General features: G+C 42.2%; 4 protein-coding genes across 4 annotated transcripts; 1 reads left to right on the top strand and 3 right to left on the bottom strand.

The window, feature by feature from the left end:
- Positions 1–6,690: 6,690 nt before the first annotated feature.
- Positions 6,691–16,839, bottom strand: eefsec (eukaryotic elongation factor, selenocysteine-tRNA-specific). Its single transcript, XM_079266497.1, has 7 exons — positions 16,288–16,839; positions 14,570–14,777; positions 14,201–14,297; positions 12,945–13,109; positions 11,243–11,887; positions 9,559–9,715; positions 6,691–7,575 (listed from the first exon to the last, which is right to left on the bottom strand). The coding sequence occupies exons 1-7, from the start codon at positions 16,589–16,591 to the stop codon at positions 7,394–7,396; spliced, it is 1,758 nt and encodes a 585-aa protein (XP_079122623.1). The 5' UTR covers positions 16,592–16,839; the 3' UTR covers positions 6,691–7,393.
- Positions 16,840–17,235: 396 nt separating this feature from the next.
- On the top strand, positions 17,236–22,416 carry ruvbl1 (RuvB-like AAA ATPase 1). The gene is made up of 11 exons (XM_079297015.1): positions 17,236–17,531; positions 18,133–18,219; positions 18,325–18,457; positions 19,554–19,705; positions 20,012–20,101; positions 20,781–20,930; positions 21,051–21,114; positions 21,214–21,412; positions 21,497–21,599; positions 21,680–21,771; positions 22,036–22,416. Exons 1-11 carry the CDS (start codon positions 17,391–17,393, stop codon positions 22,193–22,195), a joined length of 1,371 nt encoding a protein of 456 aa, XP_079153141.1. The 5' UTR covers positions 17,236–17,390; the 3' UTR covers positions 22,196–22,416.
- A 49-nt stretch (positions 22,417–22,465) lies between these two features.
- On the bottom strand, positions 22,466–23,573 carry mustn1a (musculoskeletal, embryonic nuclear protein 1a). Its single transcript, XM_079297059.1, has 3 exons — positions 23,484–23,573; positions 23,234–23,363; positions 22,466–22,900 (listed from the first exon to the last, which is right to left on the bottom strand). The coding sequence occupies exons 1-3, from the start codon at positions 23,490–23,492 to the stop codon at positions 22,809–22,811; spliced, it is 231 nt and encodes a 76-aa protein (XP_079153185.1). The 5' UTR covers positions 23,493–23,573; the 3' UTR covers positions 22,466–22,808.
- A 666-nt stretch (positions 23,574–24,239) lies between these two features.
- On the bottom strand, positions 24,240–27,294 carry rft1 (RFT1 homolog). The gene is made up of 10 exons (XM_079297058.1): positions 27,061–27,294; positions 26,860–26,945; positions 26,645–26,767; positions 26,260–26,551; positions 26,038–26,172; positions 25,651–25,911; positions 25,429–25,573; positions 25,220–25,325; positions 24,885–25,134; positions 24,240–24,748 (listed from the first exon to the last, which is right to left on the bottom strand). The coding sequence occupies exons 1-10, from the start codon at positions 27,121–27,123 to the stop codon at positions 24,584–24,586; spliced, it is 1,626 nt and encodes a 541-aa protein (XP_079153184.1). The 5' UTR covers positions 27,124–27,294; the 3' UTR covers positions 24,240–24,583.
- Between the last annotated feature and the right edge of the window lie 165 nt (positions 27,295–27,459).

The following is a 27,459-nucleotide window of genomic DNA, read 5'->3' as shown; positions in this document are numbered from 1 at the left end:
AATTGTCTTAAATTTAAGCGGCAGGACATGTTTACCAAAGATTTCTAGCCACTAAGATGAACTCGCAACTACAGTGGTAGAAAGCAACGAAATACATTTACTCAAGTAATGTACTTAAGTGCAAATTGGTGGTACTTGTACATAACATGAGTAAATCCCATGCTAGTACTACTATATATAGTTCTACTCCACTAGATTTCACTAGGAAATAGTGTACTTCATACTGCACTAGTTTCAAGCTACTTTACAAATTGAGATTAAACATAACAAAGTCTAAGCTTACAAAATGTAATGCCTTTGAATAAATCCAATTACCCAACAGTATGTAAAGTGAATTAATTAGCTACACCTCCACCAGCTTCACCAGTAAAATGTAATACATATAATTATATATCAATGCATTAGTAATAATAATGTGATTTTAAAACAATCTTTGGTATCCTCCATTTGAGTATTTTTGACGATATTGCTACTTTTTAATAACGTAAATGATCCACTCCTGAACACATGTCATTGGGCCATTCTAGCCATGGGATCGAACTTGATTCTAAAGCCATAATAATACATAATAAATGCAATATTTAGCTTAACATATTTTAGGCTCTGGATTCAGACAGCGAACGACACAGACTGCGTAACACATACGGAGTGAGTTAGGACTGGTTTCTTTGTTTAGGACTAATTTGTTGACTAATCTAAACATAACATCTACCTCTGGGATGCAGCAGACCAAATGGACTCCCCTGAAGACATTTCATTAGATTGTGAAACAAGCATGAAAATTCAAGAATCACTGACATCTCTTTGACATCTTTTAGAGTGGAAGTGACTTTTCACATGACCCCACACATCACACGACCCCACCGGCAGCAATTTTGGTTGAACTGGACCTTCAGTTTTAAACGCTCCTCTTAGCCTGAAGTCCCCTCAGCAGTAACACAACGCTCGAAAGGGAACAGCTTCAGGCCTTTCCTTCAAATTCATTACTATGTTGGTTTAACATAATTATTGAGAACAGAGCCGCAAAGCAATATCCAAAAGTTTATATATATATATATATATACACATGTATATATATATACATATATACATATATATATATATATACACACGTATATATATATATATACATACATATATATATATATATACATACATATATATATATATATACATACATATATATATATATATATATATATACATATATATATATATATACATACATATATATATATATATATATATACATATATATATATACATATATATACATATATATATACATATATATATATGTATATATACATATATACATATATATATATGTATACACATGTATATATATGTATACACATGTATATATATATATACATATATGTATATATACATATATATATACATATATATATACATGTATATATACATATATACATATATATATACATATATATATATATATATATATATATGTATATATATATATATATATGTATATATATATATATGTATATATACATATATATATGTATATATACATATATATATATATATATGTATATATACATATATATATATATATATATGTATATATACATATATATATATATATATATGTATATATACATATATATATATATATATATATATATATATACATATATATATATATATATATATATATTGTTAATTTGCTTTGAAAAACATTATTTGTATTCCACTTCTCTTGAGTCAGCAGGTGATAAATAGCAGTGTGCCTTGTAATGTGTTGCCAGGTGTGTGATCGTTAGCTTAAGTATTTTTAAGTACTTACAAACATGTCAGCCTCACTAAATCAACACACTGAATAGAGCCTGATTGACTACATTGTACATAAAATATACTGAAACTGATATTTAAGATTTTAAGAATCTTACAATTTTAAAACAGCTAACAATGACATATCTACAGATGTTTGTTTGTTTTTTTTACATAAAAATATAACATAAACAAAGGAACCTTTAAATTCGTTTTTTCAAAGAATATTGACCAAGATAGCTACTGAGCGGTACATTTTACATTTGGCAGTGCTTGTCAGTGCTTGTTTCTAAGATACCACAACCATGTCTTTGGCATTTTGCACCCGTTTCTTGTAACTTAGCCAATATACTAAAACTAATATATCAGCATTAAGCTGATATCAACCAGTACATTGACCGGGCTGAATTATGAATTCATCTTGAACACGAAACAATAAGAAAAACACACCCTCCCCCCTTTCCTCTGTGTGAGAAGGTGAGCGACGTCGGCAGGTACGCAGAGTACTGGCTGGCATTTTTCAAGGTGAGGCCGCAGGTGACCTCTCACCTGGACGACTGGACTTTGCTGAACTCAGCTGTAATGATCGACTGTTATTCTTCACACATCAGCCTCGTCCTTTCACAAACTGTCCCTGAGGTGACGAGAAGGGAGATGAGAGGATGAAGGTTGCAGTAGAAAACAGACGTGTGTGTGTGTGTGTGTGTGTGTGTGTGTGTGTGTGTGTGTGTGTGTGTGTGTGTGTGTGTGTGTGTGTGTGTGTGTGTGTGTGTGTGTGTGTGTGTCAGGGTATGGAAGAAGCATATCAATACATTGCTTTAATGAGGTGCCAGCACAAATCTGCATTTTCTTTTCTTTTTCTGCATGCGTAAATAAGACGGGAATAGATATGGCAACAATTGAGTGGTGATGGGAGAACAACGGTGGTCTTAAAGGCGTTTCTTTCATTCGAGTGAACGGCTTAGCCCTGGCAACAATTTTGTGGACATAGCAGCTAATGAGCCTCTTTGATATGCAAAGGAAATTTAGTTAGCTGATTGCAGAATGTCCGGTCTTTTCTAAAATGAAAGACTCCAAGAGTCTGCACTGAAATTCTAAATGTGTTCATTATGAAATGTTTACTATACGGCCATGCAGAGGAGAAATTAATTTAGAATTGAAATCGTCAATTTAAAGCAAATTTTGACAACAAACTTAACACAGGTACCGATGATCCTGAATGGAGCGGAATTATAAAGAATCTCTCGTTATCATCATCTTAGAATACTCATCCCATTTACAAAAACAATCCTCCACTGCCAGACTGAAAGAGCGAGCGGGTTAAACGCGAGTGCATAATCAGTTACTATGGACAATGAGCAACAATTGATTTAAAGCAAAAAGGCTGACACAATAACACTCTTTGTTGTCGGCATAAACGATTAGTGTGTTCACAGGTAATTATTTTCCTCCTCTTTAGTCTTATATATGCAGTAACAGCATATGATATTAGTTTAAGTCTTTGTTTAGGGTTATATGCGTGCTGACATTTTACACGTAATATATAATATAAATATATAATATAAACTACTCAGTTACATTGAGCTGCTCCACTAAATATGTGCTTTGACTGAGTTATTTCACAGCCACTACCACACAAAGCAACAAGTAATACAAGCCATACAATTCAGAGGCTCTAATACTTTGCTTATATTCTCAAACACACCAAACTATTTCCCTGCACTACAGAGGGAAGTTTTGCGCTTTTTATTCCACACTGGGATAACAAACCGGCTGAATTCATTGAAAGAATTAATTATGTCCAACAGGATACAAATGAGTTAGCGTACAAAGTGCAAGCTATTGCATTAAAACACTGCTTACACAATACAGCATCAATAAATAAGAGTAAGTACATTTTGTCTAATACTTTGAATGCAGGACAATTACTTTGTGGTGATCTGAAAACTAAATAATACAAGACTTCACACTATTTTAGGAGCAGTGAAAACAAGTCTGACGTTAAACCTTAGGTATAATTGGCAAAGCCCGTATTTCCAATCATGATTTATAAAGGCATTAGTAAAAACTTCCACAGCTGATGGGGGGGGGGGGGGGGGGGGGGGGTAGATAAGCAGTGCCGGAAATGGAGGAGTCGACTGAAAGAGGCTGCGGCGGTATTAATTAAACAATGCCCATTTTAATCATAGCTAATTATATTTGCAGGCGAGGGTTGAGAGGAGTGAGGGGGTTGAGGGTGATTCTATCTGTGTCTGTGCTCATTAGTACGGTGAAGCTGTCTGATACAGCTTCTGTCATCAAATAATCAGCAATAAAAAGAATCTGTCGGAGTTCGGTGATACTGTTAAAACTGGTACAGTGAACACCAACACCAACACGGAAACAAAGCTGGTGATGGATCAACCACGGACAAATGTGAAAAGAAGTACATAGAGCTGCTTTCAAGATTAAAACAGATGCCGTGAAACAATAAAGAAGGGAATATAACAGTGTGAAGTAAGATGGGGATTTATTTGAGGAAAAGAGCAGCCTAACCAACTCCCCACTGGTTAAATTGTTAATTAATGTTGCACCCATTTATCAGTCAAACGGTTGCTAATTAGTCTTTTCAATCTCTCCTCTGCCTTGAACCACAATTCCCCCCCCCCTCCTTCGCCTTGTCAATAAACCAGCCACCGTTCGCTTCCCTCTGTTTCTTTCTCTTACTCGGCTGCCTGTTATCTCTGCTCATCAGTGACCGTTTCCCAGCTATAAACATTCAGGAGCTCAGATGTTGACCCTCGACTCCTGGCTGACCTGGAGGTCACCAGCAAAAACAGTACAGAGGTATTGAAGGGAAAACATGGTGGCTGTGTCTTATCTCTATGAGGGGCAATTTAAAAGGACAAAACTGCAGAGAGTCATGCAGTTAAGAATATGAGCACTGGGCCCCAAATACAGGTCAAAATGAACATTAAAGAACCTTGCCCTAGCTTGGTGACAGTGAGTGTGAGTGTGAGTGTGAGTGTGTGTGTGTGTGTGTGTGTGTGTGTGTGTGTGTGTGTGTGTGTGTGTGTGTGAAGCCGAGGTGAGAACACACTCCTAGCTGCAGTCCCACAGCCTCCCTGTTTGTTACTTCCTGCCACAATCAGCTACGGCTATAAAAAGCGGATGATGCAATCCGCCCAAACCTCCTCACCTAAGCTCGGAAAAGACCGGGGTGTCTCTCTCTCACCACACACACACACACACAACAGGATTAGCATGCATGTTAAAAAAGAAGGGGACACGTGGTATACACAGCATCTTCTAACAAGACACATTGTCAAATTGATTCAGTGTTTACAATCATATTAAGGCAAAAGGCATTTTATTTGTTCAATTAGGTTGAAATGCAAGTAAAGAACAGCTTTCAGCTGATGTATTTATTAGTGGGTATGGTTTAAAGAAGGATAACATGCAGATAAAGATACAGATTAGATATTAGATATGGATCTGATTAATATGAACACTAGTTTTTAGATCTAAAAAATACACTCCGCTTTTCAAAACAATATTGCAGCATCAACACAAATATGTGCATCATCATGGTCTGCTTGTGAAATTATGACATTGAGGAAAATCTTTAGGAGCCTAAAAGATTATTTCCATTTCTGTCTCATGATGAAACAAATGGGACCAGTAATGGACAGAGAAAAAGGGTTTTCAATAAAAACGGGAATGGATGGAGAATGAAAGAGGGGGGTAGAGCGAGAACGAGAAATTGGAGAGACACAGGAGTAAAAAGCGAGAGATTTTCTTTTTCTCTCCCCCGTCTGGTTTCCTATAAGAGGAACGAGAGGAGATAAGACTAAAAGGACTGTCACTCAGAGGAACAATCCTTCCAGTGTCCCCTCTTGCTCGTGCTGCGTCTCCCTCCTCCCTCCAATTTCCACAGATTCCTGCTGAGATAGAGTCGCTGTTCACAGGGACAGTTTGCTGACATCATCCACTACATACTTAGTGTCCTGCACTCTCACTGCCCCCCCCCCCCCTCCCCCGCACTTCTGTGACAGGCTGGACACACATATTTACAAAACCCTCACAGACACATGGTCATTTCCACCATGTAGTTATCAATGACGAGCTGATTAATAGCACTATCAATCACATACGCTCGGGAAAGTCATTGATCATTTTTGTTCTGACTACTTCCTGCTTGCTTTTGTATCGTTTACTCATTGAAACATGGTAAAACGTGCACTGAAAGAGAAAGAAGTTCAAACATCATAAGTACACACGTGGTTACAGATACTGTCCATCTCTAAATAGTCCAATATATGATTTAACTTTTCAATTCAAAGAACAACTTTAAAATCTGTATCAAAATAACTATAATGTACACAAACAGCTCCCTTTTCCGAGTGATGTATTGATCGTTTGCAGGCCACTGTAATACGATTCAGTGGTCCGTTTCAAACTGCATGCTACAGTTAGTTACACTTCTTTTGGATATTAGTTACAGCAGAGATTGCATATGTATAGAATTGATTGTGAACAGTGTGACATCTGGAAAACTCCTTTAAAATGTGCCCATTATGCTGCACCATATGGATGACAGCATAACAAACTAACCGGGGAGAGATGCCGGTTAGACACACGTTCAAGTTTATAGTTCAGCATGTATTTAGCCCGTAGGAATTGCAAATAAAATATGTGGATACAGTGGACTGTTGTACACATGCTGCCGTAGGTAGTGCACATACAAAGTGCAGCTAGCATGGAGAGCGCTTTATATTGTTCATAATTACTGATGAATTCAGCTTGTTCTGTAAATAGAGTTTGGGACACAACCATTATATCTGTTGCTATCATATCCCTATTGTATACATCAAGGGCAGTACCAATGATTACAGAGAAAACAACAGTCAGAAATAAAGTTTCAGCATTGGTTTGCTTTATTCATCATTCTGAAAAGATCAGTATTCAATTCAATTCAAGCAACCTCTGGAATAACGGCTGTTCTGTGTAAACTGCAGCTCTACAAAAACACCACGAAAGTAAAAATTCAATGAAAAAGAAAAAATATAGAAATATGGAGAAATCATACAGATAAAGAAGCCTGAAACATAACATGACCGTCATCCCAGCGAGAGAGCCAGACGCAGACAGTGAAGGCAGAGATCTGTTGAAATCCGTGAGTTCAGAGTTCCTGTAACACGAGCCGATGTGTTTGTGCCAATCAGGGCTCAGCTGAATTAGAAACGTGCAGAAAAAAGTTGCACGTCAAAAGAATTGATTCTGACTTACAACAAAGAATAAAGATACTGATTTGTTTCAAGACAACTCAAATGTATCAGGATGGAAGAGTGGCCTCAAAGCTTGTGACGGCGCAAACTGGATTATCTCCATAAAGGAAGATTTTAAAAGAAAAAGGGTTGTTTCACACGCATTCGGCATTCCACAATCATTGCATTGTAGCAGACTGTCTCCGTCAGAGGCTGATAGTAGAACAAGATCATACCTCTGATACAGAGGCCAGTATTCCCCTCACCTCCACATGATCTCTGAAGCGGCCCTCTGCCTGTCTGAAGCACTGTGACTCCTCGATGTCAGGCTGAAGTGAGCGCAGCAAAGGTCAAGACTGAACCATCTTTTTATGGGGATCAAAGACGAACCGCTTGAAATGCAAGTGGATGCAAACAGGCTGAGAATCTGTTTTGGGCTCCTCTTCATTTGTTGGTCCACCTTTGCTTCCACCCTTCCCTTTCTTCTTAGAGGTGGAGGACAACAACCGCTTGGTTTCAGGGCAAAGACCCTCTGAAGAAAAGATAAACAAGCAGGTCAAGTAAAAAGGTTGATTATCTAAAAAAAACAATTATATAAATACATCCCTTCCATGTAATACATCTAGATTATAACTGTGTTACACCATCTACAGCACTGAGGTCAACTTAGTTATGTAAGTGTCATCATGTAATGCTTGATAGGGATCTTTTCCTCCTGGTTATGTGTGCAGTAGGTCCTGTATCGGTGCTGGAGCCTGCTCACTGTGCTGACCTCGCAATCAACTGATCCTCCTGACGTAACTGATGAAAATGTGCAGCGTAGTTAACCAGTTGCTCCTCGAGTCTTCTGCGTCTGTGGGACTCATCCCGACGCTCTCCACTGAGCCGTTTCCTGTGAATGCTGAGCTCAAGCGTGCCCTAAAAACATGCAAATCGAACCCCTCGTCTCTTTGTATGTGGCTGCTTGTTTGCCGTGTTGCACAAGGAAGGTACGACGTGTTCTGGGTTGACTGCTTTACATAGTGGCTGCCTGACCTCACGTACAACGGCGCCAGCAGTCTTCTTGTTATCGTTATGCCAATGTGAGGGTTGTTGTGGTTATAGCGCAGACAGAAATCTCCTCTTGTTATCTACGATCAGCTGAAAATTTTCGTTTACCACCACAGAACACACTCACTCGCCCCAAACTTCAACGATTTGTGTTCACATACAAATGACACATTGGAATTGCACTTTTACAAATTTGTTCTCAAATAAATTTCTAGGTATTTGTGTGAGGAAAATATATTTAAAAAAATATATACAACATGTACTATAGAACAGAAACACTGTAAACACTCCAAAATAAACACCTAATAAACACAAAATATGAGTATAAATTAGCTTTGGTGGAAAAATAAAATAGGCCATGTTAGCAGCAAGTTTATTTTGGAGGAGCAGTATAGCATCATGTTCAAACCACTGCGTTTCCTCTGCCTATACCAGATAAGAGTATGAAGGAGTGATTATCTCACTCCACCCCTTACGGTAATTAATCAACACAAAATTACAAAACACTCTAATTCTACCTTTTCAAATGTACAGATTTACTGCTTTGAATATTACAGTAAAATTTATATTTTGTTGTCAAACCAAACAAGAAATGTGATGGTATCGCCTTAGGCTTTAGGAAACCACATTTTAATTGAACAATACAGAAAATAGTCAGCAGATTAATAGGTTATGAAAATAATCGTTAGTTGCAGCCCAAAGAATAATGAAAGTATGAGTCGTAGGTATGAACGAAGTCTGCATGAAAGCAGATATTCTTACACATTTTCATTCCCTCTCTTCATCTTATGTACGTCTCCTTGAGAAACTAAATTAAAGACAAAGTCTGTGGAGCAACAGGCAGTGAGCGGAAACTCACGAAACTGATATTCAACCGCATTTAGACATATGACCATATCGATAATTTGACCAACACCTTATCAGCAGAATAGTGACATCTTTGCTCTAATGTCAGGGGGGCTGTTCGATGAAAACCACTGGATGTTTATATTATGTCCATGCGTGAAGACGTGAGCGTTAGTATGTCTGAGACTTCTGAGTATGTAGGCAATAAAGAGGATGTAGGTGAGGTTCTCTTTCTAAATGTTTTTGTTTTCTCTTCCCTTCCCGGCGTGGAGCAGCGGGTTCGGAGTAACAGAAGGTAAAATAAACACAGAACAGACTTCCCCCGGAACACAGGCAATCCCCAGAGGAATCCTGGGAATGCGGCTCAGGATGTCGGGCCTACCACTCTTACCGCATCCTGAAAACGGTTCGCAGAGCCCCAATGTCCCGGGAAATAGAGAGAAAGTGCTCTGGGTGGGTGTATTGATGAAGGTGGAGACGTGCCTGTGCGACCTTATAATAAAAAGCCACAGAGAGTTTGATACGCGTGACACGGCCTCCATTAAACAGCATCAGTAGTTTTAGTACTGGAGCGACAGAGGAGAAGAAACAACAACGTCTCACCTCGGGTGAACCTTACCTTGTACTCGGATCTTGAACTTGCCGCTCTGTCCAAACCCACCCTCCACGATGCCAGTCTCGCCTGTCGACAGTGTGACCGTCAACCCCAGAAAGAGCTGCAGGTTGGTCTCCTTCTTGAACAGGTTGCGGCCAATCACAGTGTAATCGTCAGTCACCTGAGCACAAGAGAGCGGGAAAGAAAAGAGCCTTATGAGCTGCAGCACTCGTGAAAGATGACGTGAAAGCACAAAAAGTGACACGCATAACAAGAAGTACTTTTTAAACATGCGATCTATTTATGAATGAGAAAATGTCAGGACGTATTTTAGGAGCTGAATCTCATTTTTACTTCCTCGGATGTCTCAATCTTGTGGGATGTCATGATTTCACTCATTACAGCAGAGTGAGGAAGAGCAGCTGATCCTCTGCACTGTGCCCTCACTAACTGTACCACATGCCGTAGGCCACATTCTCCGAGGCCTGCCGCCATGCTGTCTCACTCCTTCTTTTTCATCCTGCATATTTTATGCTGCATTTGTTTGTATTTCTTGTCCTCCATCACTAACCCGGCACTAATCTGATAACATGAGGGCACCGCTCTGTCTCAAACCCCCCCACTACCAGTTCTTCCTCTCTCTTCTGCCTCGCTCTCATTCATTCTTGAACATTTGACCCAGACGTCCCTCAAGCGTGACTGATGCGCTGATTTAAAAAAACCACAGTCGCTTTACACGTCTGACAGACGCGTGAATTGTGACTGGATGAGGCCGTCATATCTCGACAATGCCAGTAATGTGTTCTTTTACAAAAAGGAATTTTTAAGTCTTGCAACATAACTGCCTCTTTCTGTGAGACAGATGAAAGACAAAAGTAATGTCACATGACCACAGTCTAACCTCTCGCACACGCTGTTCTGCTTCTGAGTCACTGACTGGAGCTGTCGACACCCTGAGGTGCTAACAGCAGGAAACTAGTGCACACACTTGACCCCTGACTTCAGGCTGAACCTAACAAGGGTGCACACGGAAAAACTGAACTGTACAGCGCAGAATGAGAGTCACAACATCTTCAGCGCACCCACAGATGAAAATACCAAATGTAAAAAGTTGGAGGGTGTTGACTTTTTGAAAAATTCCCAAATCAGATGTTGAGGTCAATCACAAAAAAAAAAAAAACAGCATCAGATAAGGTGAGATAGGGATCGGATCGGTATGAACTGGAGCTCAGGATTTAGGACAGAACGTAACAGCTGAACCAGAGACAAGTGGAGGTTAACTCACACAGTCATGTGGGTATTCCTGTGCAGCTCAGGTGTGTCCAAACAGTGGCAGCCTCTGACAGCTAGACAGAGCTAGTGGCGTCAGTCGGCCACCCACGCACACCTCTGTGTCACAGCACACGCTAAGGCATGCGTACCCATCCGTGCCTCAAACACTGATCACCGGGGCTGACTGTGCATGCTTGTTTGTGTGTGTGTGTGTGTGCGTGTGTGTGCGTGTTTATGACTGCACAATAGGGGCTCTGTCTGAGAGGCACGGTCCACTGCCACCAGCAATGAGAAACATCCAAAGAAGAACCACAGCCAGAAGGAGCACAAGGTGACAGAGAGGGCAGAGGAGCAAGGGTAACACTCAAGGGTAAGCAGAGAAGACGACAGTCAGAAAAAGGAGCATTTTAAACACACTGCTGAGTGTCCCGCTCACCCTTTCCACCTGACCCTCCTTGTGTTTGGTCTTGTAGATGCGCAGACGAGGCAGGCCAGTCTCAGCGTAGCCTTTATCGTCAAACCCCTGGAGCAGACGGCCCTGGAAAGCCAACCGGCATGCATTGGCGTGGATGTCTGTGTCCAGCTTGGAACCAATCACCAGGCAGAGTGAGGGGCATGTGACTGGCTGCTCAAACTCCAACAAGGCCCATTGTTCTGGCTCAGGTCCTAGACTCGCCTCTCCCTGACCGGTGACATATTCATCCTGGTAGACGTACTCTCTCTCGAAGGTGAAGGGGGAATCCAGTGAGCGGGGCTGAGGTGGAGGTGCTTTCGTGTCTGAGGGCGGCTCTGAGGGATCCACAGGTGGCAGGCCAAAGAACATAACCCTCGCCATGACGGTCTCATGGCCCACTGTGATGTGGAACTTGGCACGGGTGGCAAGAGAGCCCTTGAAGTAGCCTATCTTCCTCACAGAGATGACTGCTGCATAGAGGGTGCGCAGGGACCCTGGGGTGCACACCACACCCCGCTCTAACAGTTTAGGGTCAAACTGTGTCACGCACACACCCACACGATCCCCCTGCATGGCCCCCGACACTGGCTTCCGAAACATCTGCACCGATTTTATCTTCTTGGTCACCTGATGTCAGAGAGCACAGAAATACAATAAAAAACGAATTTCTAACATCAATTCAATACTTAACTAAAACATCAATAGAACATATTTGGAACACAACAAGAAAGTACATAAATCCACAGTATGCTACATTATTGCTGATAAACGTTCATAGCTCACAGTGCTACAGTCATGCATGCGTTTGTTGTTGTTTTTTTTATCCTTTGTACCAATACTTCTTCTGGTTCCACTTTAGTTTTATATTTTAAACCTAGAAACTATACAAACAGTACAGCCTAAGATTAATGGAGACAAAACATCATTATTATTATTATCTTCACAGTACAGAGATGTTTTACAACATCTTTAAGGCAAAGGTCTTACGTGTTTTTTTTGTCAATAAAATGTGCACATAAGTAAGTACACACAGCTCATTAAATATGCACTGTTGTTGCACAACTTGCAGCTGTGCATCATATTTGAAATATGAATTTTTCAAATATTTATATTGATTTATAGATTTATTTCAATAATATCAGGTTTTGATAAAAATAGAATTGTGCCTTGTTTTGTTTGAACTATACATCTTCAAACTAATCACAAATACGGAAACGAACATTTAAAAGATATCTGTCTGACTACCTGTCCATCTCACATCTTTGATTGTGGGATCTGGCGTACCACAATGTTTATGTGCTTGTTTTTGTTGTCTATTATACAATTACCAAATCAACAGTAGTGGCACAGATCAAGGCTCCATAACAAATTACTGTTAATTTAGCCATTTGCTGCCACCAAGCGGTGGACATTAAAACTGCATAGAAAACTGCTGAGCCCGGCTGAAAGTGTGCATCTGGTCTAAATTAGCCACCGCTGCACTGCCAGTCCAGCCAGAGTCCCCTCATCCTCCCCTCACATCAAACTGACACACGGACATCCTTCCCTCTGTCTGCCCACTTCCAGTCAACTTCTAAACTTCCGAATCTCTGTGGTTTCTACAAAAGAATTCCCAGCACTCGGGTATGTTACCTGCCTGTAAATATCAGAGATTCTGAATTCATGCATTTTTTTTGGAGCATACCTTTAGTGCCGGGATTTCCACAGTGTCATTGATGGCCAGCGACCCCTGCAGGATGGTTCCAGTCATGACTGTTCCCTGACCACGGATGGAGAAGCAATGGTCCACAGCCATCAGGAGGTCGCCTCCAGGCTCTCTCTGAGGGAGGTATGTCTCCTTCTTCAAAAGCTGACACGGACGACCAAAATGGCAAGAAGAAAGACACGTTTATTTATACACACAAAAGAGAACTGCAGGGTCCCACATACACAAATATTAATCCAGATAAAGGAGAGAGAGAGAGAGACACGAATTAGATCCATATCTAGCTGTGATTCACAAAACCTGCATAACACACACTGTCTCTGGTGGTAGAAGTGCTGCTCTGATCCTGATGTGTGAGTCATACTGCTGTTTTTTTAATTAAGAATATAACCTTTTTCAAATACAGTGCAGAGAATACAAAGATTGTGTTTACGGATATTTAAGACACAGTTTATTATCCACTACATAGTTTTTCCATCAGAAAGTACTGACAAGTTTATTTCTCAATGAAAAGTGTCCAGCTCAGTACAGTACATATCTTGATGAATTCAACCAAATTTGAGATATACTTGTCAAAAATATTGGTTCATGTTATGCGCTTGAAACAAAAAGTATTGTCCGTTGTTGTCATCTTTCTTTAATATCGAATTAAGTACGCTTCAAAATCTAGTATTGCGTTTGCCGCAGTAGCTCACTGAGTAGAGCGCGTACTACTTGGCTTCCTACTTGCCACAGCGGCGGGGTTTGAGTCCAGATGATCAAGATATGTACTGCACTGCATGTCATCCCCTCTCTGCCCCGCCCTGTGTCTCTCTCACTGTAAAATAAAGCATTAATGCCTAAAGAAATCTGGTACTGGTCAGGCAAAAGACCAGCGTTGTCAACAATAAACATGTTGGTATTTCTTAAACTAATGCTTCTCCTTGATCATTTGAATCATTACCAATCAGATAAGTAATATACAGCAATTAACAGTTTGCCAGTAACCACCGACATTTTGTACACAGTGCTGTACTCTATCAACCATATACTCTGTTGACTGGATGAAGACAGTCTGCTGTTGTTAGTCTTAGTCGTGTGGTAAATAAACACAGCTGAGGACTTGCTTTACTCATTTACCACCACTTGAACAATGACAGCTGACTAACATGACTTGTTCATAAGTGAGAACGCATGTGCTCTTTTGAGCTACATTAGTAACAATGGAGGGGAAACGGAGTGTTTCCGGACTTTACCTCTATTAACTCTGGCAGTCCATGTGGCTCCTCTGTGTCAGGAGCCTCCGGGCCCCCGGGCTTCGCTGCCACAGCAATCACTGGACATTCCTTAAATCTGGCCAACAGAAAAACATAATATTGAAATTACTTCATGCTTTGATGTTGAAGTAATGATTAAAGTTACTTTGAATGAAAAACAAGTGGGTCTGACGGACAGACCACTGGAATGCAGAGAGGGAGACAGAATGTGTAACGAATGGGGGAATTTTGGCAAGAGATTCAATCCTGGCCCCTGGGAGTACATGGGATGCCCAAACCCACTTAGCTGCCTGGGCCTTCATTTCCACAATATCCAAATTTATTCTGATACTTGTAATGAATTCAGACCTGGTGCTCTCCAGAGTTTTGTGCAGTCTCTTGGTCATTTTCTCAATGGCACTCTGTCTTTTGTTGGGTGGCAGTAGGTCAACTTTGTTCAGGATGACCACCATGCGAGGGCAGGTCAGCTCTCCTATCAGCAGACACTCTGCAGTCTGAGTCTGCACTCCTTTCACCACATCCACCACCAGCATCATCAGGTCAATAATTTGGGCACCTAGAGAGAAAACAATAATCAAGATGAATCAGAACAACACAATAGTTTGCCGTTAAAAGAAAATTCCAGCTTTTCTGTTGTGCACCTGAAGAAGAACTGTGACTAGAGACTAACCCGACAACAGCACACAACCAGGAACGGACACAGATTCCCAAGAATAACAGTGAAACAAGAAGAGAACTTAGGGGAGGGGTGCATAAAGGCAAAAGAGAGAGTAAACGGCTAGAGGGTTGAAACCAGAGCTGCAGCTCACTTGGTTGTCTTTCCTTTCCCTCTTTTCTTTTCCTGACTTTGGCAGTCTCTCTTTCCTGTGTTCCCCTCTTTTCTCTCCTTCTATTTGGCTCCTTCTCTTTCCTGTGCTTTCCCCACTTGGGACAGGAGGGGAGGTTTAATACATACCCCAAACCCCACACTTTCCTTCCTCCCTAATCTACAGCATGTGACACCCCACTGGCTCATAGGTTTCATTCAGTTCTTTGGTAACACAACACAGCAGCATTCAGTGGTTGCGTGCCTCAACTCTGCTATCATGCCAACGCCAATACTTCTACCAAAATCTGCAGATTTCATTTAAGTTTAAAACAGTCTGATCAATCAAGTCAATTAGGGCTGCAACTAATGATTATATTCATTGTCCATTAATTCATTATTTTTCAATTAAATTATTAATTGTTTGGTCGACAAAATGGTAAGAAACATTGATCAGTGTCCTCAAATGCTCTGTTTTGTCCACAACTCAAAAAATATTCAGTTTACTGTCAAAGAGAAGTAAATAAACTAGGAAATATTCACATTCAAGAACTTGGAAGCACATAAAACTAGTTAAAACCAATAAACTGATTGTCAAAATAATTAATATAATAGTTGACAACGAATCGATTAATCTTTGCAGCTCTTAGTTAATATGACATGATCAACCTTTCTGCTTGTAGAGGAACAGCGCCCTCTGCTGGATCGTTTTGAGGGTTTCTAAGTAAACTATTCTGTTAACTTAGTTTGCACAGAATGAAAACAGTCAAGCTATATAAGGGTAGTTTTTATTAAAATGTAATAGCATGACAGCATGGACTTTATCCCCGGACATTCAGATTAAAAGTCAGATGCTGAAGTGACTGTTCTGCTGCTTTGGCAGTTTGTATGTGTTTCACATTTAGATAATGTGTGTGTCTGTAAATAAGGTTAAAAAACGACATGCACTTTGGTTTCAGTGTACTTGTATTGTGCATGCTGTTAAAGTTATACACCTGTGTTTTCTTTTGTGTGTGACAAGTCAGAATGTCTACTGTGAAAAAGGCCAATTTAAGAGGCATGCTTATTATATTAAGTTGTATATATTCAGTACATTCAGCTGGCAGTGTATTAATGACACCTCGCTTTAACTAATGCAGTCAAACATAACAGCCCTGAAATAAACCCTAGCTTCATGGAGGTTACAAATACATTGTTTCATTCACAGCCTGCCATCAGTGACATTAAGCACCAACACTTGCAGAGAGTTAGGAGAGCTCACCCCCAATGATAGTGCGGATAAGAGAGGCGTGACCCGGACAGTCCACCAGGGTGAACTGCAGGCTGCCGTACTGCTGCTGGCCTCCACTGTCCCGCAGGTGATCAGGAAGGTCCACCGTGAAGGAGGAGAAGCCGAGGTCCAGCGTGATGCCTCTCTCGCGGGACTGCGGGTTCTTGTCGAAGGCAGCCGTGGAGGCGGTGCTGCTCAGCGCCCTGGAGAGCGACGTCTTCCCGCTGTCGACATGTCCAAGCACCCCGATGTTGAAATTTAACGTATTGGTGCAACTGTCAGCAGACTCTGACATTTTGACACCAGAGTTTGCTGTATAGGTAAACAACAACGTGCGCGTTCTCTATCAAGTCAGAGTTGGACGTTGAACTCGGCTCCAACGGAAACGTTAAAACGGCAGTATTCGCTGTCCTTGTGACTAATCCCGAAACACCTTAAAAAAAACAAGTTGTTTTAATTCATTTGCGGCTTTCAAAACACAGATAGCTAAAAGTAGGACGTCAAAGTTACTTCAGCAGTTGAGAGAAACGTCTTCCTCGCTGTCAGTGCACTCCTCAGGACAACATGCTAAAGCGGAACGTTTGTTCAGTGACAAACAAAAGTAAAAAGGAGAACTGACATGACATAATGTCTGTTTGATTAAAACCTAACGCTAAATATAACATTTCGACGGGGAGATGAGAACATGTATCGGTTTAGTTCTACATTTATTTTTAGTGTCTCATTTACACTTTGACCAAGTTTGTTTGCTGTTTCCACTACGACAAAACCCACGGAAACACAAACGGAAATGAAAACTGTCCTAGGCGGGGCTTTTGTGGGGGGGGGGGGGAAATGATTGACATAGACTTCACCCAATGAATGTGCTGCATCAGGTGAAAGGGTCCAATAGGAGTAGTTATAGGAACGGTCCTTCGAGGTATCACTTCCGCTGATTTTCCCTAGTAACCCACATGGAGACCGATTTCCCTGTGTTTGAGTTTCTGCGCCGATTCTGGCGGGTGAGAAATTAACGGAGGCACAGGAGGTAGTTTCTCCATCGTAAACCTGTCTTACAATATTTTACATCACATATTTATAAAGTAACAGTAACTATGAAGATCGAAGAGGTGAAGAGCACCACGAAGACTCAGCGGATCGCCACTCACAGTCACGTTAAAGGACTCGGGCTAGACGAGGCCGGGAATGCTAAACAGTCAGCATGTGGTCTGGTCGGCCAGGAGGCTGCTAGAGAGGTAACGTTACTGTCCCTGTTTCACTGCACCGGACGTGTATTGCTTGGAGGAGTGCGGGAGAGCTGGTGATTTATTTTGCAGGGAGGATTTCGCTCACTACGTGAGGCGGTCAGGTGCACACACAAGCTAGTTCCGTTAGCACTGTAGTGTCGCTGTTCTCTCGCTCTCAGGTTAGAGGTGAGCTAAAGGGGAGGTCCACCATAAATAAGTTCATTCGTTCTTTCACGTTCATTCATATTACATGTCTTAAAATATATTATGCTAAACGTTTGATTTGTAAAGTTGTATAAAGAAAAGGTGTATTAATGACAAAAGACCAGCTTCAACATTGTCAACATCTATCGTCACGATGCTCTGACTGCTTGGAGGTATACATTACTGTCTAGTAAGGTGTACATTACTGTGTAGTAACACAGATTAACAGTCAGGGGTTAACATACACAATGGGGATGGTGCAGATACTAAGGGATATATTAACTAAAATCCATCACACCTGCTTTGATGTAAATTCTGACAACATCCCACATCCTGCTGCTTGTATTCTTACCATTGCTTGTCAATATACACAATACTGTTGCTTTATATCATCTTCTCTTTCCAGGCTTGTGGCATCATTGTTGACCTGATCCGTTCAAAGAAGATGGCAGGAAGGGCAGTGTTACTGGCAGGACCACCTGGAACAGGAAAGGTAAGTGTGCAGTGTTCATTCACTAGTAACACAGCAGTAAAGCTTCATTGAATGTGGCCTCTGTTGTTGTTGCAGATTGTGACTCTTTTCTACTTGTTCCCCCAGACTGCCCTTGCCTTGGCTGTTGCACAGGAGTTGGGAAACAAGGTGCCTTTCTGCCCCATGGTTGGCAGTGAAGTCTACTCATCTGAGATTAAAAAAACAGAAGTGCTGATGGAGAATTTCAGGAGGGCCATTGGTGAGTGTCACGTAAATATGATTTGGCTCCTTGGCCATAGTTCTTACCCCCAAAACAGTCACTGTAACCGACGTTGTTGTTTTTGATAGGATCTGATCTTTGGTCTGAGTTGGGAGTTGTAAAATGATCATGATTGGTTTTAAACAGGTGCCATTTTTAAATATAGGCAAACGGTTTAACAGAAGAAAGCAAATAATGAATAGAGGAAAATGCAGATTAAAAAACAGACAGAGTCATATAATCATCAGACTTTCTACTGAGACTGAGAATTATCCTAACTAAGCATATTGTTTCTGGAAAAACACGAAACCAACCCAATTCACTTCCATTGCATTAGGCCAGGGCAGTATACGAGCTGTTTCAAAGCTTCAGCTCATAAAACTGAAATTGTCTGGATGACTTCATGCCTCGCTGGCTAAAAGAAAAGAAAGTACATATATATTTGTTCCTCTACTTTCTTTCATCTCTTGGTGTTAAAGGACATTATATGATCAACTCTCCCTCAGTGAGGAGTCCTTGGGCAGGACGAGCAAGGTGACCCGCAAACACCGTTCTCATGAGCTGAAAGGCGACACTTGACAGCGGATTTATGAGAATTGTGTTGAGAAGGAACGAAGGCTTGAGAGGGGGAAGGGGTTTGTCAGACTGCTGAAGGTACCTGTCACAGGACAGGAAATGGAGCTGAGGTAGAGGGAGAGGTGGTCATCATCAGCACCTTTGCTCCTCCCCTAGAACAGGATCTTCAGGGGGAAGGGGGTTTCATTTTGAAATTGTCATCACTCTGCCGATAAGAGTGGCCTGACAGACGGTCCCTGCCGTAAGCATTGCTGCCTGACCCTCAGCACGGCGGATCAGCCACCTGTGTGCTGCTCATACTCTGTGCCACCGGCTGCATGAAAGAGGAACAAGAGTGTGATCACGTTACACAAGATTATGCCCAGACCTTTCATGGGCATGCACACACGCATGTTCCCTCTCTGTAATAAAATGCGTTGTTCAGTAGACTGAAGGATGCGGCGGCTTAGTTGATACAGGAATATAAAGGCCCAATTGAGTTCTCACTCTGCACTGTGACTGTAATGTTGCCCACATTCAGGACTGCGTATCAAAGAAACAAAGGAGGTGTATGAAGGGGAGGTGACAGAGCTGACCCCCTGTGAGACTGAGAATCCCATGGGTGGTTACGGAAAAACCATCAGCCACGTCATCATCGGCCTGAAGACGGGCAAAGGCACAAAGCAGCTCAAGGTCAGACTCTGAGCTTTAATCTTTGTTTCTTATATTAAAAACTGAATTCATGGGAACTTTGTCAAGTCTGTTGTCTCTTTACACCTAGCAAGGATGTGTATCTTGATTGTGTCTGGATTAGATTTTCCTTGCATCTCTTTCCCTTCCAAAAGTCTTACCTGAACATGGATAATAAAACGCTTTCCTTCTTCCTTAATATCAGTATTTTGACAAACTATTTCTGTCACAAACAACCCACCTTACTTTCACCGACCAATTGTTAAGAACCAATGTCTTACTTGAAAATCTCTTGTCTTGTTTCCTCAGCTGGACCCCAGTATTTATGAGAGTCTTCAGAAAGAGCGTGTGGAAGTGGGAGATGTCATCTACATTGAAGCCAACAGTGGAGCCGTCAAGGTATTTGTGTTACTCCCTCACAACTGCCACACATTTCGATCGGAGTAGAAAAATATGTACATACTAGGCTTTAAGTCACCAAATTGTTTAGTTCACAAATGACACATTTGAAATAAGTAAAAACCGAAAGGAGTATTTGGTGAAACCAAAGTTCAGTGTTTTCTGTCTTGTGTGTCCTCGTCAGTCCTTCATGGTGGCGTTCTTTCAGCTCTGCATCAAAGCTTTGCTGTATTTCTGCTGTACTCTGGAATTAGCCTCTCTCATTCCTGCAGTTCTTCGTGCTCTCTCTATCTCTCCATCTCCCACAATGCCTCTTTTCTAGCAGCGTGGCTTGTGTTGACAGACCCCAATGACGGTTCCTTTAATCGGTGCAGGTGGGCCGGGGGCGCAGGGCGGCTCAAGTCAGAGGCCACCGGAGGGGGGCTGGACAACACATTTGTTACTGATGACAGCTGTGTCATGACCTGCCTTCTGAAACTCTTTCATCCCTCAGCTGCATGCCCTCCTCTCGAGGATGGCCTGGCACTGGGTTCAATTATACACCTGCTCTACCTCCACCCCCTACGCTGTCTTTTGTTTCACTGTTGTCCAGAGCAATGTGTGAAATTCCTTTTTGTTCAACAGTGGGGTCAGTTTTTTAATTCTTGTTAACACTTTGTGGTATATGGTGTCTTTGCAGAGACAAGGTCGCTGTGACACTTTTGCTACAGAGTTCGACCTGGAGGCAGAGGAGTATGTGCCACTGCCCAAAGGTGATGTCCACAAAAAGAAGGAGATTGTCCAAGATGTCACACTGCATGACCTGGATATTGCAAATGCCAGACCCCAGGTATCTAACTGCAGATGTAATATAATATCAGTGCAGCTGTTTTCTTCTTAGAAACTAGATAACCAGTTTGCAGAGTTGTCCCCAGTATGTTTAAAATAATTACTCACTGTTTGATCTCAGGGAGGCCAGGACATTCTCTCCATGATGGGACAACTGATGAAGCCCAAAAAGACTGAAATCACAGGTGGAAATCGGACAACGTCTCAGCTCACATTACCAGCTGGCTTCAACACTTTTTGACCGTTTTAATATTTATCCATCCCTGTTTTCTCTCGTGTTTTAGATAAACTGCGTAATGAGATTAACAAGGTGGTGAACCGCTACATTGACCAAGGTGTAGCGGAGCTCGTACCTGGAGTGCTGTTTGTGGACGAGGTGCACATGCTGGACATCGAATGCTTCACATACCTCCATCGAGCACTCGAGAGCACCATCGCCCCCATCGTTGTGTTCGCCTCTAACAGGGGAAACTGTTTGATTAGGTAGGAGGTATACAAGAATTGGGGGAAATTCAACAAATAGCGTTTTTAGATTTGCAGTATTAACAATTTTTTGTTGCTCACCAGGGGGACAGAAGACATCAGCTCTCCACACGGGATTCCTCTGGACTTGCTGGACAGAGTCATGATAATCCGCACCATGTTGTACACGGCTCAGGAGACGAAGCAGGTGAGTCTCTGCATCAAAGTATATGCATGTGTGCTGTGTGCCATCTGAGCGTGTGTCACTAACGACGACGTGGTTTGTAGATCATCAAGATCCGTGCTCAGACTGAAGGGATCAATATTAGCGAGGAAGCTCTTTCACACCTGGCAGAGATCGGCACCAAGACCACCCTCAGGTAAGAATATACACCGTGCATCACTCAACGGAGTGAAGAACTGAGCCGCCTCACATTGAGTGTCCACAGTGGTCCTGTTTTTGGAGCAACTATTATCAGTAAAAAAATAAGTGCTTCTTTGACAAAAAATAATTATTTATCTAAAGCGTAAATAAACACATTTAGGACCTGCTGTAACTCCTCACTTTTGTCTTTATAGTAAACTGGCTTAGACTGTATATGTGTGAGTATACTGAGTGGCTCTTTGTTCCTGTTTCCTCTCAGGTACGCTAATCAGCTACTGACACCAGCCAGCCTGCTGGGTCGTGTTCAGGGAAAAGAGAACGTGGAGAGGGAGCAGATAGAGGAAATCAATGAGCTTTTCTACGACGCAAAGTCCTCCGCCAAAATCCTCCAAGATCAACATCACAAGTTTATGAAATAAAACTGGATTTACACCTTTTCTTTCACAACTCGCAGGGGCTGTTACATGGTTCGCTTTGATTATCCGTCCTTTCTTTGGGGCTTTTTCCTTTGTTTTTTCATCTTTACCCTCTACACACCATGGCTCATTCTAGTGTCCCAGCCTCATCTACTGTAGTAGTTTTGTTCTATGAAGTTTTATCTGTTCCCTTTGTTGATTAAAGTAATTTTTTGAATACAAAGCAAAACACAAATGACTCAGTTTTCTTCAACAGTTACTTTTTTACTGGCACTTCTTACAATGAAACAGGATGGACGAGACAAAAGATTTCAACTTAATTTTCTTCCAATTGTTTTGATTGCAGTATTGCTCATTCCTTAAAATGACCCTTAACCTGAAACTGGATAAATGCTGCTGTTACAGAGGCAACAAGGATGGTTAAACATTTCTCTAAATTTTCTTTTTTAAATGAAAAACTGGCTTGCCAGTGTAAGTTATTCTGTTTAATGAAGAACACCTAATTTAAATTTTAAAAAGCTAAATTTTCATGGACTGAAGTGCAGCTGGAAAATAACTGATCCCGAACCCATAAGGTGAAGGGAGTGTTGTCCAATCATGGTCAGGAAGTCCACTGCTACTTCCTGATAGGTCGAGCTGACTTCAAAACAGTCTCCGCTCCCGACCTCACTCCGCTGAACACGGAGGGAGCAGCTTTACCAATTTTCTCTGTGAAGAAAGAGAAACAATCAGAATATTTCACTGTTAATACTGCAGTAAGAATGATGATGTCAAATTGTGGAAATACTCTAAATAAATAGACTTTATCCCATTGGGTGAGAGGGAAGACTGTTGATGGGAATCTCCTATCAGTACAACCCTCCTTTCCTCACTGTATATGGAGTGGAAACTTGAGAATCATGAGGAAACGCCCCCTCACACACAACTCACTGCCATAACATGATCTTATCCAGATGCAGAAAACCAAAGACTGCTTCCTTTCAGTGTCATCTGTAAGAGAAATGTCAAATTCTATTTCCATGTCTTTGTATGTGTCCTCACCACACTCCTCCAGTACTTCAAATGTCTTGCTCTTCGCTGGCCCACTTGTACCCAGTTTGGTCTTCGCTTCGGTCAGGTCCTCATCTTTCACCTCGGGGCGCTGCGCTTGTTCATCTTCTTCCTGACCTGGCTGAGGGGCGGTGAACACAAGCAAGTACGACAGCACACATGTGATTTCTGGCTCTCTGCAGAAAGTCTTTTTTTAAACAATGTGAAAAGATGTCATCTCATTTTAAAACAATGGTCTTACTTGAGACATGTTTGAGCAGTTGAAGCTGGCCGTAAGAAAATCTGTCAGATGTGCCTCTTGTTCTCTTGTGAGTCCAGCCTAACACACATTGCTCTCCAGTGGATAATAAATCTGTTCTTGAGGGTAATAAATGACGCAGCAAGCGTATACGCTCCTCCTCTTTTCTGTCTCTGCCTCTGTTTTTTTCATGGTCTGCTGTCATACTTGCTGCTTCATTAGGATGTCACTGCTACAACTTGTGACTTTACATTTTCCCAAATAAATCCCAGAGATCCAAGAAGGTAACAAATGTATGTCTGTGTATCCTCCACCGGGTAATAAGCAAGCCACGCAAATTGGACTCAAAGTTCAAAAGGTATGACTCAAAAGATAAGTAGCTGGCTGTCTTAAGACATCAACACACTTTATACCATGCCTGGCTTTTGTACAAATACAAAATACATGTAACAAAAAGCAGCAGAGAGGAGCATTGCCATCATGCTGTTTCCACCCCTTCCTGCTTATTTTCCCTGACATCATTATTCCACCCCATGGATCCTAAATTCTTTAGCGATAAGAACAGAGGAAGGACAAACAAATAAGAAGAGTTTCCAAACATGTTGAATGGATGCTGAACTCAAGCCTACTTAGCTCCGCTAAAGTTAAATGTGATAAAAACTTGGGCTGCTTCAAGTTTATACATTTATATTTGTATCTCTTCCGGAAACAAATTCAACTGCTTTCTTAAAATACATTCAATTCTTTATCGGCCACAATCAGATTCCAAAACAGTCAGGACACATTTGTTTATACTTGTATCAGCCAACACAGGAATGATCAGAGGAAAACATATCAGCATCACACACACACACACACACACACACACACACACACACACACACACACACACACACACACACACACACACACACACACACACACACACACACACACACACACACACACACACACACACACACACGTGTGAGGTCAATTTAAAAAAAGTTGTTCCCTCGTTGCTTTCACACCGTCAGTAACTGTCCCTGAGCAGCTCTTGTTAGAACGGTTTGTAGTGAAAGAAAAGCTTTCTTCCAGGCCAGTAAACCCATTTCCAGTCCAGTTTAAGTGTGTTTCTTTCTGTATTGGGGCAACAGCTGAGTCCTCACAAACTGAACAAGCCGAGTCTCTGTGACAAGAATAGCCACAAACACACCGAGCAGACACAATGCTCCTACGCCGACATGGACCAGCCTTAGAAACCAGCCGCTGTCACAGCAGAATACACCCTGCAACCAGAGAAAAAAGAGGCTAGTTAGGGCCACTGATTTGCAGAAGATTATATGGAATAAAAATCCTATGTAACGCTTGATATTTAGATATAAAACCTGAGTGGAGAATGAATAATATTTTATTTTCTCGTACCTCGGACAGCGCTGTGACGACGGCACTGACAGCAAGTGCCAGTATTAGGAGCGGGGAGGGCAACAAGCCTCGCAGAGGTTTCCATTGAGTGGTATGGAAGTAGTGATGTATGTAAAGCAGGCTGTGCACGATGCGGAGGCCCATGTTAAGGCAGTTTGCCAATATGAAGCCCACACTGCCAGCCCACCATGTCAGCATGTAGGACAGGAACAGGAAAGACACAGACAGAGCCAGCATCACCAAGTTATACCTGAGGACGAAGCACCAACAGTGTTGACTGACAGGTTGCATGATGCGTTACTGGCTGTGTATGCGTGTATTTCTGCATTACTTACTTGTCAACTTCTTTTTGGCTCATGGCAGCAAACACAAAGCACTCTGTTACACCGTTTACAGCGAGCAGGAGAACATAGCAGCTGTAGCATCGCAGCAAAGTGGGCCCTTCAACCAAAAAACACAAACACAGAGCAATGACTAAGAACAGCAAGCAAAGCTAGATTTGTCACATATATCCAATACAACCAGTGTGTTGTGGCTCTGTTACCTGCACCACTGCTAAGCAGAGAGCCGCCGTAAATATCCAGAGCCAAGAGAGCGTAGGCGTAGCCAAACACGGAGATAATCAGACCGACCACCAGCACCAGTTTCAGCAGACACTCCAGGACCTCCGCTGCAATGGCAACGTCCTCCTGGAGACAAAACCCGCAGCATGACGTGAACCCAACAATTCAATTCATTTCCCAAAGTTTATATCCGAGACTCACACCTGTTTCTGACTTTTGACATCACGTCCTCGCTGCAGCACTTTGGCAAAGAAGATGTAGAAGCTTTCCTCGATCGGCAGGAAGATGAAGCGAGCCACCATGGAGCCCAGATTGTTGACAATATCGTAAACACCCTGGTCTCCAAAGCTGAGGACGTTCAAGAAGGTCATGACGTACCGCTCGCCCTCTGTCAGGATCTGCTTCAGGAAGGACTGCTTGAAGAAGCTCCATGTGAGCTGGGCCAGACTCCAATCAACCAGCGGCTACAAACAGAACAATATAACGATCATTAATCCTGTATGGTAACGGCTTATCTTGTAACTTGTCAGTTTGATTTCGTGACGATAGATCATGAATAATAAATGTCATATATTGTCCTGCCCTATTACCTCTCCATCAGCTCTACAGGGCAAGAGCTCTCCAACACGGTGCAGAGGAAACCCCTTCTTGGCTGCCTCTTTAGAGCCCAAGAAACGAATGAAGTAAACAGCGTAGCACAGCACCAGGAACCCTGTGTACACCAACTGAGAAAAGCCCACAGCTTAGAATCACTACACACACAGCAAGTAATCACAGAAACAATGCAAAGAGGACATCAGCTGATTTCTTACATGAGCAGCAGAGAAGATGTAAAGGCCCCATTCACGGGCAAACACCATCAACAAAACGGTGATACTGCACTTCGCGATCATTGCTAAGCTCTCAGCGACCACCTTCAGTCGGACAAACATGTGAGCTTGAGCCAGGACCCAGAGGGGCTCAGCCAGGAGCTCCTGCACTCCTGACACAGCAAACATCACCACAGCGGGGCCGTAGTAAGGGACGGTCTGGGGGTCTGGGGCCTCCAGGAGCCACAGCCACACACAGATCAGCAGAGCTGCCCATAACACACCCAGAGGCAACCTGAGAGGTAAGACAAGACACACAGATGAAAGTCCAAGCTGAATACACAGGATAAAACACACTCTACAACTCTAGTAAAATCACTCAACTCACGTCAGCCATAGCAGGTTGATAACTTGTCTCCAGCTGTGGTTTGTCCCCGATACCCCACTCAGACAGGCTCTCCGGAAAGCTTCTCTGGATAAAAATACTAATGTGGAGTACAGTAGTGTAAGCCTGCATAACACACACACACACACACACACACACGTTAAATCAGCTGGTGCAGAAACATGGTGGCGTTGTGTCCTCTCTCCTATCATCCTTACCTGACATTGACGACACCAATCAGCTCTTTGGAGACAAACCGCAGCGTGAATGCATTCAGCAGGAAGGTGAGGACACGGAACATCACCTGAGATCAATAAAAACAGAAAATCATATCATTGACCGAATTATTATTTGACCGACATTTTTAAATACTGGGCTTCTATGGTGGTGCTATATCTCAAATGAATGTGCCCACGTACCTGTAGCAACATATTATACGATGCTAGAGTGGACGCACTCCTCAGAACATCCTGAGAACTCATTTTGAACTTCCTCTGACTCGCTGGAAATCTTTGTCAAGCGTGGATTTCACAGCCCTCCCGCTGCTTTCTACGAAGTAACATCATGGTAGAGTCATACCGTATAACCGGCAAGTGTGGCAATAACAACAGCGTCTCATTTCTAATGAACCGGTGCAAGATCAACGTTACATTTGTTGCACGACGGCAGTGGTAGTTACACTTCCGTACACATTGTAGGTAAACACGTTACGCGGTGACGTCAGGGGGCGTTACGTCTCACGAGGCGTCGCTAGAGGGCGTAAACATCCTTCTGATGATCTGCCGTGAATCTCCATCTGTGTCTGTTACTTGCATGTT

The sequence above is a fragment of the Melanostigma gelatinosum genome, assembly GCF_949748355.1.
Source record: "Melanostigma gelatinosum genome assembly, chromosome: 3".
Lineage (NCBI taxonomy): Eukaryota > Metazoa > Chordata > Actinopteri > Perciformes > Zoarcidae > Melanostigma > Melanostigma gelatinosum.
This window is presented reverse-complemented; position numbering and strand designations above follow the sequence as displayed.